This window comes from Ictalurus punctatus, chromosome 20, assembly GCF_001660625.3.
Source record: "Ictalurus punctatus breed USDA103 chromosome 20, Coco_2.0, whole genome shotgun sequence".
NCBI classification, from domain to species: domain Eukaryota; kingdom Metazoa; phylum Chordata; class Actinopteri; order Siluriformes; family Ictaluridae; genus Ictalurus; species Ictalurus punctatus.
The window spans coordinates 16139911-16157226 of NC_030435.2; the positions used below are offsets into that span (position 1 = coordinate 16139911).

Sequence of the window (17316 nt, forward strand, 5' to 3'; positions counted from 1 at the left end):
TCACTTTAAACCATTTTTTCCCCCCAGTAGCGAAACTTTAAATCTAAGAAAAGAACAAAAGTTTCCATTGGCAAGAAAGGAGAAAATGGAATTCATTCAATGCTACTTTGAGAAAGGACAGTCATATTTACACATGCATACAACTAATCGGCTTTCTACAGTAGGGGGAAAGAAAAAAAAAAATAAATAAATAAATAATACCTCATTAAACCACTCACTACTGATCTGAGGATTGAGCTCCGGTTGCTGGCATAATACACCCATCACGTTTCTTAAATCTAACCACACATTACATTTCTTTTTGTGTACTATGTGGTCAGCTACAGTATGTTGTTCCATGCACCACCTGGTGGATATTGTGTGAAGCACAACAAATAAACGTGACAAAATCAAGTGAAACCGCATGGAATATATAACACACACACACACATACATACACATATACATATATATATACATATACATATACATAATATATATATATATATATATATATATACATATACATAATATATATATATATATATATATATATATATATATATATATATATATATATATATATATATATATATATATATATATATACACATATACATATACATATATATATATATATATATATATTATATATATATATATATATATATATATACACACACACACACACACACACACACACACACACACACACACTAAAAGCACACAATTGATTTAAAAAAATTAAAAAAAAAAGGGCCCCAGGACATAATATTTTTAGCTGGACATGTCCTCAGTCATTTACCTTCTTCTTAAAGCCTTGTTCCTCCCATATTTGGTTGCTCATTGATGCCACTTCATGCACAACTTCTTGCTTCTTGTTCATCCTGTTCTTCCAATCTTCCTCCCCACTCTTTTTTAACAAGGCTAACCTGGGGAAAGACATGCCATCACACTCATAGGACCTTATACTGCACATCAGTCGATGCATTTTGAAGACAATAATTATTCAGTAACTTGGATTACTCATTCTGCATCTTCATGATACCCATTTCTTTATAACAAATATTCTCCTTTTCATTCCATCTCTGCAACCTCTTGATTCTACCTTCCAGTTTCTTCCTCACCATAAAGAAGGGCAGCCAGCAGAACAGCACATTCTAAAATAGCAATCTCTATGTGGCTCAGTGAAGGAGAGGAGCACTGACCCACATTCATTCATCAAACAGGACGCAAGGAGAACAGCACTGGTGCCCTCAACACATGATGCATTCACAACCATTTCCATGACCAAGTAATGTACACTTTAGCAACAAGAACAAACCACTGCCATTTTTACTATGGTCTGATTTCCCAAATACTAATTAATTAAGTTATATTTAGAGACGAAATATTGAATATCCAAACATTTGCTGTAATTACTATTTGGCTATTTAATGTACACCCATTGCTGCCAAGTGATGATAAGAACATACACACACACACACACACACACACACCTGCAAAGAACAATGCCAGTACAATGGGATATTGGGAGCAGCCAATTAGTTGTCTTCAAAATGGTCCAGTCATATGAGGCCACCTTTAAAACAAGTGTTCAACAATTTTTTTTTTAACTACTATAGCTACCCTGTCCAATGGTAGGATGGCAACATCTGGTTTGGTATGAAATGATTCCCCTTGGTATATGAGAGGTAAAATAATGCATCAAAGCCACAAAAGGAGTTGTGAAAAGCATAGATACAAATAGGAGGGACACTTGCCAGAAAACTTCACAAGGCATCTAGGTGAGACTAGAAGTGTGCATTGTGACTGGTATCCTGCAGAACTCAACAGGGTTGACGTGGTTTAAATTAGGCTACTAGCTTATATTTTTGGGAAACAGAACCAACTAAAATTACTAAAATTTAAATGTAGCCAAAGTTGAGGAACTGTTTGAAATTTCATAGACCATGTTGACAGCGCTGGCATTTAACCCTCTGGCTTTTATTCCAGTGTTCCAGTGCTTACAGGGGCATAGTAGTAATTTTTTACTACAAAGAATCTACGAGACCACTAACCACACACACTCACCTTTCCTTAATGGACATTGACGTCATTGTCTCCGGTTCTTCGTGGGCCACAGGAGAAGACTGGGATTGATTCGGTACAATGTACTGGGGCTTAGGTTGCGTCTGAGGTGGGACCTTAGTCTGTGGAGTGGTGTAGGAATAAGACTGAGTGGGGTTGATTGTCTGAGGGGATACTTTGGTTTGTAATTGTCCAGGGGATTCTGGGTAGATTTGTGCTTCTGGTGGTGGAGGAGACTGGAGGTATGACAGGGGTTTTGAATGAGTCTGAGGTGAGGTTTGAGGGGAACTGTGAGAAGAGCTTTGGAAGTGTGGCTGAACTGTCTTCGGCTGGGGTTTAGGCAGAGTGCAAGGAGGACTGTGCTGCAGGTATGTGAGTGTGTGCGAAGCAGCAGTCGATGTGCGTGAAGAGGTTTGGAAGGAAGCAACTGCAGTGGTCACGGAACACACTGAGGGAACAGTCTCAGGAGCACCTATGTAACACAAAGTGGAAAAGTACAAGTGAAATGCTTAATGCACACATAATTCTAGTTTTAACATTTGTGCTCTTAAACAGAGACAATTGACTCCCCTGCAATTAGCTCAACTTCAGAAGGCCAGGTTTCAGCAGTTTCTGAAACACTGCTTGTTCAAAAAGAGATTGTGGGGTATTTGTAATTAAAGCATATAATAAATTAGGCCATTAATTTATATTTTGAGAAATAGGATTTCCAGCTAAATTTGTTACAAAATATAGGAGGAAGGTACAAACAAAAATATTAACTGCATGAGCAGGAGAAATTTTCAATTCAAAATGTGATGCACCCATGAATTTTTCCCTGTGCACTTTTGGGGGATAACCAGACTTGAAAATGCTGCAAATGTGGTCGAGATACAAGCTAAGTGAAACAGTATTTCAGGAATATAAAGGCGAAAATATTAAAACTGTTTCTCTTATTTAATCTGGAATTTATATCATTCTCCAGTAGCTAAAGTAATAGATAGCCGACAATAGTTGGCTAGTTTTGTGTGCTTTTGTATTTTTACTTGGTTATATTTCAATCCTTGTTTGTATTTAATAGAATGTTCTATGTCATTTAGTGACCATGATTATTTATTTATTTTTGCTCTCTTCTCTGCTAGCTGGAGTTAGCGGGAGTACCATATAGCCTCAGGGTACGTGTCTATTTACCACATGGTTCAGCATCGAGCTGTGCGGTTACAGCAGAGCTCTTCCCCTTCAACCAAAACTTATACTTGAGCTAGCTAATGTTAGATGACTAGTTCATTATAGCTAAAAGACAATCTCTGAAAGTAAGAGGTTTAGCTCATCCACCTAATGGTAAATCTGACAGTCAAATTGATGTGCACAATATAATTTTTTTTTGTCTCAACATTTCTACAATGCTGGGGAAAGAGTGACAATGACGGCACACAATTATATTCTGGGGACACATCCCAAATTGCATATTACCATATTAAATAGTGTGTCCATACACCACTGGTGTCTTTACTATGTAGGCAGCCTTGAATCATCATCGAATGTGCATTGACTTGGCACTCATAGCCCTGAGATCAATCAGCATGGTGGAAAAGGACATGGCGCAAACCACATAACAAAATGTATAAAATATTAGTAATTTATCCTGTGATATCACACTGATCACATTTCAGCACAGTAGGCAGACATGACTGCTCCCAAAAATATTCACTCATTCGACTGCATAAACAAGAACTGGCCTTCAAGGCAAAGCAAATGTACTACATGACAAATCAAATGGTACTACAACATACACACTGCAAATGTGTTGCAACTGCACAGGCACACTAGGCAGAGGATAATTAGAATGACTCCCTCCTGAGCAGACATGCACTGTGTAAATCCACAGTGAACAGAAATTGCACTGGAAAGGCTTTTTCTCCAAATGTACAAGTGTATAGTAAACAGATGAGGCTTCCATTGTACCTTTCTGGTGTATGATAATTTTCTCCGATTTAAAAAACAATAACTATCTTTTATAAAATTCCTCATTCATTTTTTCCTCGAAGAAACCCAGCAATTTACTCCTGCATTTTTACTCACATAGTGCTAAGAGTACTCTGTTGTCTGAAGATAGTAACACTCCCACCTCCTTCACAGCAGCATTATTAGTTTGTGATTCTGAGGCACAGACAAAGAAAGCTGTGTGGGCTGCATGGATGTGAAATTATGCTAATCGCATTCAGCCCGGCATGGCAGAGATCACTTAACCCAATCAGAAATGGGCTCAGCACATGGACAAGCAACCAAGTGTGAAACAAAATGCAGTATGTGCATCAGATACAATAAGGACACAGCCGATTTAATTACACTCCCCTATAGCTTTATGTATTTATTTACTCATTCATATATATACACCCTTTCTCTCTCTACTCCCCCCCATCTCTTACCTGAGGCAACAACTGTGCTGTGCTCTGTCTGAACAGCGTCTGGCGAGAGGTAACCTTGTGAGACATGGATCTTGTCTTTCTCTCTCTCCCAGTCTTGCTGCCTCACTCTGTCATGCTCTCTCTCTTGCTCTCTTTCCTTCTGGCTGATCAGCCCCGCCTCCCTCTCTCCATGAGTGTGCAAGAGTGTGTGTGTAGTAGAGTGTGTATGCGCGAGCTGATTAAACACATGAGGGGGTTTGGGATCTCCGCTTTCTGCCAAACCAAGTCTACACCCATGGACCTCCTCTTGTTTCTGCTCATTGGCTGATACCCTAACAGCCAAGCCCTTGCCTTGCGCTGGTTGGATCGGCCCCTCTGGTGGGGGCGGAGAGCATGTTTCAGGGGCGCAGTTTTCCCCACTCTCGGTCAGGCTGAAATATCGAACACCTCTGTCATAAGATCGAAGCTTATCGTGTGGTGACTGATTGGGCGAAAGTAGATTGGGCGGTGCTGCTGGAGTAGGAGTGTGAGAAAGGGCTGGGCATGTCTCTGTGTGAGCATCTGCAGGGATCGCCATGGATAGGCTTGTCACCATGGCAACAGAAGCCTGGGCGGTGACCGCAGCAACAGAACGGACCAACGATGCAGAGAGAGGCTCCAACTTCAGACCTCCATTCTGCAGCTATAAATTGACAAAGAAAAATACAAAAAAAAGAGAAATGAAAGCAAGACCAAAAAAAAAAGCGCACGTTACCAAAAAAAAAAAAGAAGAAAAAAGCACAAGACAATGCATGGTAGTGCCCTGTAGCATTTCAACAAGATCCACTCAAGATTTGTGCACTGCGCAAGCACACACAATTTAGCTGAGAATGCATAATATATTTGATATTTATGTGAATAGCTTTATCCCAGAATAACTTATCATACATTACTACACATACAGATTTCTGAGAGGTTATAACAAGTGAGAGGCACAGAATATTCAAACATGGCACATAGAACAGTCTCTCCGGCAAATGCAATTTATTTCTTTTCAATCCACTGTAACTTGCATGCTATAAACTATGTGGTCAGCAGATTAATGTAGAAAAGTGTACTACTTAATGATAGAAAATTGTCCAACAGAGCAGTGACCAGTGCATGTATAGTGCCCTCCATTAAAGGGCACTATACATGGTGGCTGTGAAAAATTGTCTAACATTTTGATCTTTGTTCAAAAATAATAAATAAAATAAAAAATAATCACAAAACTACTCCTCTCATGCATATCAAACAGTTGCAAACAAAATACAGGATTATCCAAAAAAAACTGTTAAATATAGGTATGCAACAATTATTGGCACCCTTTTATTTAATATTTTGTGCTACCTCCCTTTGCCAAGATAACAGCTTACCTGACTGTATGGTCTTACCATACAGAATCTCCCCAGATCCTTACATTTTTGAGGTACTCACTAGTGGACTCTCCTCTTCAGTCCACCCCATGGGTTTTCTATGGGTTCAATGTCAGGGGACAAGGATGGCCATGGCAGGACCTTGATTTTGTGGTCAGTAAACCATTTTTGTGTTGATTTTGATATATGTTTTGGATCATTGTCCTGCTTGAAAATCCAACAACGGCCCATTTTAAGCTTTCTGCCAGAGGCAGTCAGGTTTTCATTTAATATCTGTAGATATTTGAGTCCATGATGCCATGTAACCTAACAAAATGTCCAGGCCCTCTGGCAGAAAAACAGCCCCAAACACAGTGAAGGGCCACCACCATATTTAACCATGGGCATGAGGTACTTTTCTATATGGCTACCTCTCTGTGTGCGCCAAAGCCACCTCTGGTGTTTACTGCCAAAAAGCTCTATTTTGGTTTCATCTGACCATAGAACTCGATCCCATTTGAAGTTCCAGATCATTTTCAAATGCTTTTGCTATATTCTTATAGCCACTGCCCATTTTGTGAAGCTCAACAACCTTTTGTCACACATCACAGCTATATTCCTTGGTCTTACCCATTGTTATGAATGACTAAGGGAATTTGGCCTGTGTGTTACCTCTTATTTATACCTCTGTGAAACAGGAAGTCATGGTTCAACAATTTCCTGTTGCTAGACACCCAGCTGTACAAATTTATTCATTTTTTTATTAATGGGAATATACTTCAAATATATTTCTCATATGAATTCATAGGGGTGCCAATAATTGCTGCACAGCTATATGTAAAGATTTGTTGATATACCTATGTTGTGTTTGCAATTGTTTGATATCCATGAGAGCAGAGTATTTTTGTGAATTTTTAACAAAATATCAAAAGGGTAAACAATAAAGACAATTTTTCACAGCCGTCTTTGCTAATATTTACCAAGGGTGCCAATATTAGTGTAGGACACTTTATGAAGAGAATAAACACAAACCTATATCAGTAGTAGTAATAGTTGCAGTAACAAATAGGAGCAGTAGTAGTAGTAATACTAGCAGTAGTAGTTGTAATAACAGCAGCTGCAACAGTAGAAGTAGTAGTAATAGGAGCAGTAGTCATCAATTTAGTAGTAGTAGATATAGCAGCAACAAAAGAAAAGCATTAGTAGTAGCATTAGTAGAAGTCATAGTGGTGGTGGTTGCAGTAGTACCAGTATTAATAGAAGTAGTAATAACAATAGAAGTAATAGCAGCAGCAGTAGTAGCAGTAGTAATAGCAACAATAAAAGAATAGCAGTAGTAATATTAGTAGAAGCCATAGTAGTAGTGGCATTGGTATTAGTAGTAGCAGCATGAGTAGGAACTAGTAGTAGCACCACTAGTAGTAGTAGTAGTAGTAGTAGTAGTAGTAGTAGTAGTAGTAGTAGTAGTAGCAGCAGCAGCAGTAATTGCAGCAATAGTATCACTTAAATCAAAGTGGACGAAAGGGATAAGAAAGACAGGTGCCATGATGCATTATTCACAATTTATTCAGCTCTTTAGTAGAATTCCATATGACCACTTTTGGATATCTAAACAAAATACTGAGCACATCCTGACAAAGCCAATAAATAGTGTTCAAGCAAACATTCATTGGGCAACTTATAAGAAGCAGGTATCCAATATGAGGATGCAAAACTGCCAATCTGAAGCTGCTATTACCCCAGGACTAACAAATTAGCCAAAAGTGGTCTTAGTTTATTGTCTTGAAATATTGTCTTACTTGATCACCATGGGGTTGTACTACAAACCCATCAGGCATGGGAATACGATCTGTGTGATCTGATGGATCTACAGCCTGCATTAGATCCTGTGAAAGGGACAGTGTGCTGATGCTCGAAAGTGTGACTCGTGCAAGAAGATCGCATTCTTGGAATTTTCCAAAGATCCATTCATTTAGAGGGAAACATCCCACATCACTATACTGCTACATGTTCATTTAATCAATAATTTAATAATCAGAATGCTACTCAAACCTCATATGAAAAATGAATTATTCAACTGTATTGAAACAAAATTTTTGCTCAAACAAAATATAAAAAGTACTTGCTGGAAATTATATACCATAAAAAACAGCTAAATTTACCTGATTTACTTCCCCTTGGGTGATGGGCTGGGTTTGGAACCGGGCATTTCGCCTGCGTGGGCGCGAATCTGCACATGCACCCTCTGCATTTTGGGCAGGAGGATGGGACAGGCGGTTAAACAGAGCCATTTTCTCTACCAGGCTCAGTGTTGACAGGTCAGGCTCCTCAGTCCCCACTTCTCCAGGTGGCACCTCCTGTTCCTTCTCCTTTAGAGCAGAGTCGGGGGCTGAGGGAGTCTGCATGCTGGGAGGAGACAAACAAACAATCACATCACTGCAAGAAATGGAAACAGAATAGAACATTCGCAGGCTTGCAGTTGCACCACTCAGATGCATGCATGCTCCAAAAGAACACAGAAAAAAAAATACAGACATTTCTTAAATTTAGTTAATAACAAATTATATATAGGATCACAGGATGCATAACAGTAAATATAACTGCAGGCTGTGAAAGAAGAGCACTTCAACTCAGCTGTGACAACCCAGACACAACAAAATCAAGCAAAAATCTAACACTTAGGCACCAAATATACGACACTTGTGTAGAAAACCCTGTTTGCATAATAATTCATAACATTCAATTGTTTTTAGCATGAGGAATTCCTGAGTGAAAGAATCAGGAGATGGTAACAGACTAGTAGATAATCACTGACAGACACAGTGAGCTTCAACTGTGCAATAAGGCACAAACAAATTTCTGTTAACGCATCACTAACATGAACAAACTAGGAGCTTCAGAATTAATACACTATAAGTAGTATTAATAAATTAACTCCTCTATGGACAACATTATGAAAAAATGTACAATTACAGATTTTGCTTTATTGTCCTACTACATCCACAAAATAGATCTGTAAGTTTGTTTTGTAACATACAATATTTTTTACAAAGTCATGTATACATAACAGTGGACCATAAGTAGCATTGCATAATTTTTTTCCATGAAATTGTATTTTTTTATATATATATATATATATATATATTATATATATATATATATATATATCACATACACACACTATTCGAGAAATTCTTTGTGTTTAAGTTTAACTCAATCTGAGTGACAAAAGTATTCATGAGTTAATTGTTTATCAATAGTAAAATAAAGTTACATTTAAGTCATATTAACAAAACATTGTCCACAATCTAAAATTAAAACTCACAAACACACACCTGCATGAACCATTATACCACCAATGAGTAAGATTAACTCACTGACATATGAACCAACATTAATTATTTAACTTCAATTAATTGTGCAAATTTCTGAACAGAAGCAGAATAGCAAGTTTAACGATTTACACCTGGAGAACAGTTATAATTGTATACTCGTAATGTATATATTTATAATTTATGTGAACTGTATTTTTTAAGTCATGGATGGAATAAACCAGGGGTGTCCAATCTTTAACCAGAAAGGTTCATTGTGGGTGCAGACTTTCATTCCAAACAAGCAGAAGCCACACCTGATGGTCTATTGGTGGTCTATGGAATCAGGTGTGGCTTCTGTTAGACTGGAATGAAAACCTGCATGCACAATGGCCCTTTGCTGATAAGATAGGACACCCATGGAATAAACAGGTCAATCCTCGTGTATTTTGTTAACATTTAAACAAACATCAGCTAACCTTTGTGTTAACTTTGTGACTGAGAATGTTACTTGTGGTGTATTAATGCTGAAGTTTATGGTTAGTTAAAAATAAATAATGCAGAAATAATGTTATTTAAGGGAAAGTAACACGAATTTAATTAGAATCCCCAATATATTCCTAAAGAATAGTCACTTTACATTGATATTTTCAGCTCTAAGAAACTCTTTCAAAAACAAAGTATTTTAAATGGCTGATCATCTACATTTCAACCTCCCTAGAAAATATAGATAACTTTCTCTCTGCCTTGGATAACAATCGCTTCATCTGGATGGCCAGATGGACAAACCCCCAAAACATCTGCAAATACATTCTCACATTTAATGTCTCTTACTGAGACATACAGTACACAAGCATTACATTATTACACAGGATTCTAATACTGAAGGCAACATTTCCTTCATATTGTGAGAGTGTAAAACGGTATAATAACGCTGAGTGCAGCATTTCACCAGTAGAGTGTGCTGTCCACAGCCTTTACTTCACTAGTGGAACAAAAAAATACATACTATAAAACACAATTTCAAGATGCAGAGACAAAAATAAAAATCACACCAACTGGAGATTTGTCTAAACGTAGTAGCCATGCTACAGACATGTACACATAAATAGGTATTATAGAAACACACAAAACACTGACTGCATAAGCTTATTGGAAGCCCTAAAAGCTCATACACATACATGCAAGTACCTGAAGTTAGTCATTGTGGTGCTGACAACTGTGGGACTGGGAAACCTGGGGGTTGTGGTTTGAACAGTGGCGATTTGGGTTGGGGGACCAGGAGAACTTTAGAAAAGGACAAATAATGCCAAGGAAAATCAGTGAAAGATAGTTGCACATCTATGAATTAGTGACAAATGAATGATCAATAAAACCAAACGAGAGTTATTGCAATAAGAGTCATTGAAATAAGTGAAAAGCATCCGAAATTTTTTGCTCGAAACCCATAGAAAAACTGTGGGGTAAACTGAAGAGAGACCACCAGCATGAACCTCGAAATTTGAAAGATCTGGAGAGATACTGTATAGAGGAATGGTCTCAGATCCCTTGCCATGTATTCTCCAACCTCATCAGGCATTATAGGAGAAGACTCAGAGCTGGTATCTTGGCAAGCAGAGGTAGCACATAGTAGTGACTAAAAGGGTGCCAATAATTGTTGCACACCTATATCTAAAGAATTTTTAATTTTTTTTATAAACCTGTTGTTTTTGCAATTGTTTGATATCCATGAGAGCAGAGTACTTGTGAATATTTTGAACAAAAGATCAAAAGGTTAAACAAAGAATTTCACAGCCTTCTTTGCTCATATTTACCAAAGGTGTCAGTATTGATGGAGGGCACTGTACTTGCTCCATCACAGAAAATCCAAAAATTCAAAAATGTTCTGCCAAGACAGCTACAGTGCCTTACATATATATACACCCTTTAATTTTTCCTAAATTTGTGGAGGCCAAGGGTAGCTCTGAGGGAGCTGAAGACATCGACATCTCAGGTGGGAGTAGCTGTTCATCGGATAACCATAGCCTGGACACGCCACCAAGTTGGCTATTACAGAAGAATTTCAGGTCTCATGAAATCCTGTTTGGAGTTTCGGCATATCGGAGACTCAGCAAATTAAAAAATAATAATAATAAATAAATAAATTATTATTATTCTTCAATCGTATTAGACCAAAACTGAACTTTTTGCCCACAAAGTGCTACATTTTACAGAAATCAAACAGCATTGTGTTGAGTAACCCTTCACCTCTTGCTTATTTGTTAATGCCCTCATTACTTGACCACTGACATTTGGTGGTTGGTCTCCTCTAAGCAGAATCATAGCTGTTCTATATTATTTCCATTTTTGTAAAAATGTATTTAAATGTTACAACATTGAAGTACAAACTCTTCAAACTTTGGGATAAGTTTCATAACAAAACCGTGATTGATATAGTTCCAAAAATTTGTCCCAGACTTGCTTTGATAAATCCTTGTTTTTTACCAAGCTGTTTGTTTAGGTATGTTCTCTAACAAACTCTGTCCTTCTAGGAATGGGAACATTTATATTAAGAGCACATAGCATTTGAATGCACACAGGAGACGTCCATGCAACTAATCATGTGACATCTGATGTACAACTGGTTGCACCACAACTAATTAAGGGTTTCTCAGCATTTCATAGTTCATTTATTTGTAAATACATTTGAAAACTATGATTTACCCCCCATACTTCATGGGATATTTTGTGTAGTAGTGATGTTAAAAGTGACCTACGACGTAGCGATGACCACTTCCTCTGTGGTAACAGGCTGGGTTCTGGAGCGGTCCTGCGTGCGCCGGAGTCTCCGCTCCACTGCTACATTACGGGACCGAGGTTTGGGAACACCACTTTCTGCAGTCTTCTCAAGCTCCTGAAACATGGTAAGAAAAAAGTAAAATATTAAAGCCAACATGACTATACTTTTGAAATATTGCCAAGATATTTGACAATGGCTATAAGAGTACTCATTATCTCAGACTTTGAGCGTCATACCTAGACCAAGCTACACAAATTAGTTGACGTATGCACATATAGACTATAGAATTCTTATACCCTGAAGAGGGACCTCTTGGCTGCTACACTCATCTTTGCTCGCTCGTCTAACTTCTCTTCATCTACTAGGAAAAACAAAGTGGGTGTTTGTGAGTGAGTTTTTTCAGGTATATTGACTGATCATTTTTGTCTGTTGTATTGGAAAACAATCCATAAATGGAGATAAGCTCACCTTCTGCCTTATGTAGCTCCAGAGACCTAAATAGCAAGCAAAAAGTACAATAAGAACAAAGCGTTAGTGGTTGCAAAGAAACTGATAGGGCGGTCAATAAAAGTATACCATCATTTCCATTATAGACTCCTTGGCAAGACTTGCTTCAACATGAACGCAATCTTGATCTTAAAATTAGGAGAGCACCATTTTAGTGAATGTTATCACATTTGCTTGTCTAACCATACCTATCAGACTGTAGCCTTTCAGCTGATGTGACTGGCTGAGTTCTGAACCTTTCAGAGGCCTTGCGATCATCACCAGGGTTGATATACCGTCTAGGTCGGCGTTGCCCCTTTTCTTGGTCAACAACCTCTGCTGGATCAGCCTCTATAGCAGCTGTGTCTATCTTAGACTCGCTTCTTCAAATTGGGCAAGTGTGATGTACAACAACGGAACAAAATGAACAATTTAGTAAAAACAAATAACTGTTCAAATGCAAAACACTATTGGCTTTACATTTTAGAGTTTAAAAGTATACACGTTTCTCTCATTAAATACTCTTTGATGAAGCAACAAATACATCAAAAGAAACCTCATACAATAACCAATACCCACACAATCAATCTTGCTTATTTACTTAATATTTACACACATGCAACTGCTCAATAACAGCCATTTAACAAATCAAATATTTCCTTATTCTGGCAAAAACAACAAAACGATATCCATTTATTCATTCTAGCAATTTATTAGGATTAGTTATTGTTAAGTTGGACATTTTTTTTTCCCCTCACAGACATGTTTCCATAATACTTTAGCATCATATACTGCCCAATGCATCACAGCAAAGTCAGATATCAGATCAACAAAGACAAAACTGAGGTTAATCCACATAGACTAAAAGCATGTTAAAATTCACACCAGTTCAAACTGTCAGTAGATTAATACAGATGTGTGCCTTTAGTTTGCTTGCTTAAAGACAAATGTTAAAAACCTTAAAGCCAGGAGAACAAAATATTGCCTCCATGTTGAAAGAATTAGTATTTGTATCTATTTCAAGTGCTATCGACGTACAATTCAGGCCTGCGTCCTGAGGCATTCTCCAGATAGGAATGCCTGAGTTTTGCCACAGAAACTCTTGTATCCAAAGCCCCTACTTCACCATTGGTGGTTCCTGTGTCCCTGGCATTCTGTCCCATCCCTGCTGCCATTATAGATTCTCGACTTGCAGCACGCTCAAGACAACGAATTGCTGCAGAACGCTGAGACACTCCAATATCTGACATAGAGCGAGTCCGTATTTTTGGCTTGAGTTCATCCCTGCTTCTTCTGTGGCGGGCCTGAGGAAGGGAAGAACCACTCTGTAAGTAACTGCCTGCTTCATCCAGTCTATGGTGCAAAGATGGGTCATCGCCCCCCTGTTGTGTTGGTGTGGTATCCATAGCTTCTGGCATGTCCCGATTTTTCTTCTTATGTCTATCTCCTTCCATTTGACCACCTGCTTGCCCAATTTGATCTTGGCCATCCCAATTACCTGACTGGCTGATCCTACGCACCCGACGTCCTTTCCAATCATCTTCAGATTGACTTAGCCTTCTGTGTCCGAAATGTTCCTCACCTTCCGCTGAGTGGCTGATCCTCCTTTGTCTGCATTGCATTTCTAACATATCTTTCTGGATCCTCTTTTGACCTTCACCATTTTCTACATCAACCTTTGAGTTCCTGTTTTTGTTCAGGTCCACCATATCAAACAATGCAATTCTCCCTCCACTTTGTCCATCTTTTATCTCAAAATGAGAAAGCCTTTTGTCAAGGCCTTGTGGAACATCTGCTCTGCTGACCCAGTTTTCAACCCGCCTTGATGGATCTTCAATGTGTTTAAAGTTCTGTAACTGTTCCACTGACTTCTCTATAATCCCATACAATTGTCCTTCACCATGATGCTGAACTTGACCTAACCTGCTTATTTGACCATCATCCCACCTCTCTTTCCCTTCTATCTTTTCACACCCAACTCTTTCTCCTTGAATTCTCTTTTTGCTGCCCAGTCTTGCTCTTTCTTGAGGCTCACTAACTTTCCCATCACCTTGGCCTGCTCTGTTCTGCACATAGCTGGTCCCGGTATCTTCTTTACTTCCTTCCTCCCCTAATGGGCTGACTCTTTTTTCATCATGCCCTTCTTTCATCTCAAAGTTGCTAACAGCCCTGCTTCTGCCTTTATCTGCCCCCTCATTTAACTGGCTAATACTCACTCCACCTATTTGCTCAACCTCTTCTGATTTGCTGATTCTCCTGCTTCTCCTACCCTCCAAAACTTCCTCAGTGTGTCTCTGCATGGGGTCATCTACACTTCTCTCCCGGCGGCGGATTTCAGAAGGCAACACAGCTTTTCTGCTCTTCAGCAAGCATTCTGATGGTGGATCAGCCCTAGAAGCTGATCTACCCTCTCTTTGGAAAAGTGGAATATGATCAGCACTGGCCCTTCGCCTGGATTCTACACCCTCCCTACCAATTGGTGTCAACCTAGGCATGTCTGCATGGCCCTGAGGATCTGGAGGCCCATGTTTTTTAGTAGGCCTGGGTGAAGAACCTGCAATATTTCCATTCAACGGAGCAGGTTGCTGGCTAGGCCAGTAGGAAGGACCATGGTTTGGAGTATGGCTGTAGACAGGATGCAGATCTTCAATGGGACCATAAGGTAGAGGCTGCCCATGACTGTGTCCAGAAACAATTTGCCGAGTCTGTCCAAATGATGGAGACGCATGTCCAACCTTACATAGCAGAGGTTGGTGGTGAGAAGCATTGCCCACAAGCATTGGTTGATGGGTGTGTATACGTTTTAATTCAGGTTTTTGGGCATTTCTAGTCTCAGGATACAATTGATGACAATCTCCATCTGTAGAATGAGTCTGTGGGGGAATTCTACATATTTGATTCGGCTGTTGGATGTCCCTGTAATAGAGTGAAAGTTGTGCATAATCTGGCTGGCAACTCAAAGTGTTTGGAAGCCTCTGATCACAGTTTAGAGGCTCTACAGTTGGTGCACACTGAGGTTCAGCTGAGAGTAAACAGTGATGGTGAGTTGATTCTGTACTCTGTGCGCGTGGTGGTTCGGCACTGTGTGCTCGATAGTAATGTGAAGATTCTGTATTCAAATTCTGCTGTTGGCCTAGGGGCTGGGCAGTCCATGTTTGTAGGTGGAATGTAGCTTCAGAGTGAGGGGCTAAATGTGATGAAGTATCGACAGGGAGACGTCGAACCGAGGATGCATCTGATCCTGAATCAGATGCCCGTCCTAAGCTCTCTTCCCTTGCCCGTCTCTCTCGCCCTCGTATTCTTCATAAGGGGATATAAAAAAAATAGCATATAAGCGCATATACTTTCCAGTTTATGCAACGTTTCTACCTGGTTTAGAATCCTTTAACCAAAGCGAAAAAGCATATAGCTACAGTTCCCCAGTATTGAAGTAAACCAATGACTAGGATGTTAAAGTTTTAATTAGAGACTATTTGCATCTGCATTGGGTAAACAGTATGTAACAAATACCTTTTACACATACATATTCCCATTTTAAGAAACCACAATGGCTTCTAATTCTTTTGGCAAACATGCCAAAAATAGGTATAAATTAAAGCTGTCCAAAGCATTAGGTGCATCATAATCGTCTGTTTATTAACTGGTGTGCGTATTTAGTAATTGTATTACACAGTACTGTGCAAATGTTTTAGGCATGTAAAGAAATGTTGTAGAGCAAAGATGCCTTCAAAATAATGGAATTAAATGTTTCTAAATTTAAAAAATATACCATAAAGAGCAGTAAACAGTAGTAAATGAAACAAAGCCAATATCTGGTGTGACAAAAAAAATAAAAATAGTCTCCGGTACAATTTGTGCAGTTTTATAAGGAAATGAACTGTAAGTTTTATTGAGTATCTTGCAGAACCAGTAACGGTTGTTTTTGGAAATTTTGACGGTCACACTTCATCTTATTTTTGCAGCAAAACCCAGCAGCCTTCATTGTGTTTTTTGAATGAAAAGTGGTCTCTTGAGTAATATGCTGCTTTCTTTAGTGACATACAAACATTTTTCTGGAACATTTAATTTTGTGCTAGAAAACTAATGTTTGGGGATCTAAAATGGTTTTTGCACTGACTTCATAATGTAGAAGTCAAAGTTTGTACAAAAAAATAGGATGCCTAAAACTTCTGCACATTACTGTATATTATATTTATAACCATTCATTCACCATTGAGTAATGGCAAACCCTCAAATTCTAAAGTGGTGGATAACCAAATAACACTTCTTAGAAAGGAAAACCGCAGAAAGCATTAAGAAAACTATCTAGGATGTGCACATTAATGTGTCAGAGATATGGCATTCAGATTCCACATGAAGACATGAACAAAAGTTCAGAGGGTATACCACAAGATGAAAACTGGTAAGCCTCAAGAACAAAAAGACCAATGGAACTGTCTTACATTTTTTTTTTTTTTTTTTTTTTAATTGCTGATGAAGGATAACTATGTAGTTTACCAAATAACGTACCCATCAACCAAGTTAATTAATTAACTGAAAAGGACAAAAGTAAAATTGCACCTGGACTAAAATTGTAAGCTAGAAATATCCAGAAGATCTCAACCATAGTGCATAAGAATGCTTTTATACTTCTGCCCCTATTTTCAAAGTGACAAGTATTCAGCTTTTTCTACATGGATATTATAATCAAGAGTCAGTTGCCCTTATTCATCTAAATTGCATAGAAATGAGTAAATGTTTAAGTTATAAGAATGCCATGCAAAAGAATGTGTTTGATTAACAAAACTTGTGTACAACATTTAGTTGACCACGAGTTTGAGAGCAAATTGAGGAATCTCCACTGATCTTGTGCAGACAAATATTCATCCAGCTTTCCTCATTTACCCAATCACTTACAAACAGCACGCACCAATTTACCATATATGTAGATA

The 17316-nt window shown here is 38.5% G+C and overlaps 1 protein-coding gene across 13 annotated transcripts in view; it reads right to left on the minus strand.

Annotated features, from left to right (window-relative positions):
• Positions 1-17316, minus strand: part of svilb (supervillin b) — a 66982-nt gene that overhangs the window by 25910 nt on the left and 23756 nt on the right. For 8 of the 13 annotated variants that reach the window (XM_017495801.3, XM_017495802.3, XM_053673855.1 and 5 more), the window contains 11 exons: positions 13424-15685; positions 12595-12768; positions 12368-12393; positions 12196-12260; positions 11877-12013; positions 10312-10407; positions 7972-8215; positions 7609-7695; positions 4458-5118; positions 2053-2521; positions 785-911 (listed from right to left, as the gene is read on the minus strand). In XM_017495801.3, coding sequence (XP_017351290.2) covers positions 785-911; positions 2053-2521; positions 4458-5118; positions 7609-7695; positions 7972-8215; positions 10312-10407; positions 11877-12013; positions 12196-12260; positions 12368-12393; positions 12595-12768; positions 13424-15685 — 4348 coding nt within the window. The remainder of the gene's footprint in view (positions 1-784; positions 912-2052; positions 2522-4457; positions 5119-7608; positions 7696-7971; positions 8216-10311; positions 10408-11876; positions 12014-12195; positions 12261-12367; positions 12394-12594; positions 12769-13423; positions 15686-17316) is intronic. The other 5 variants (XM_053673863.1, XM_053673859.1, XM_053673854.1 and 2 more) reach the window with 4 other exon arrangements.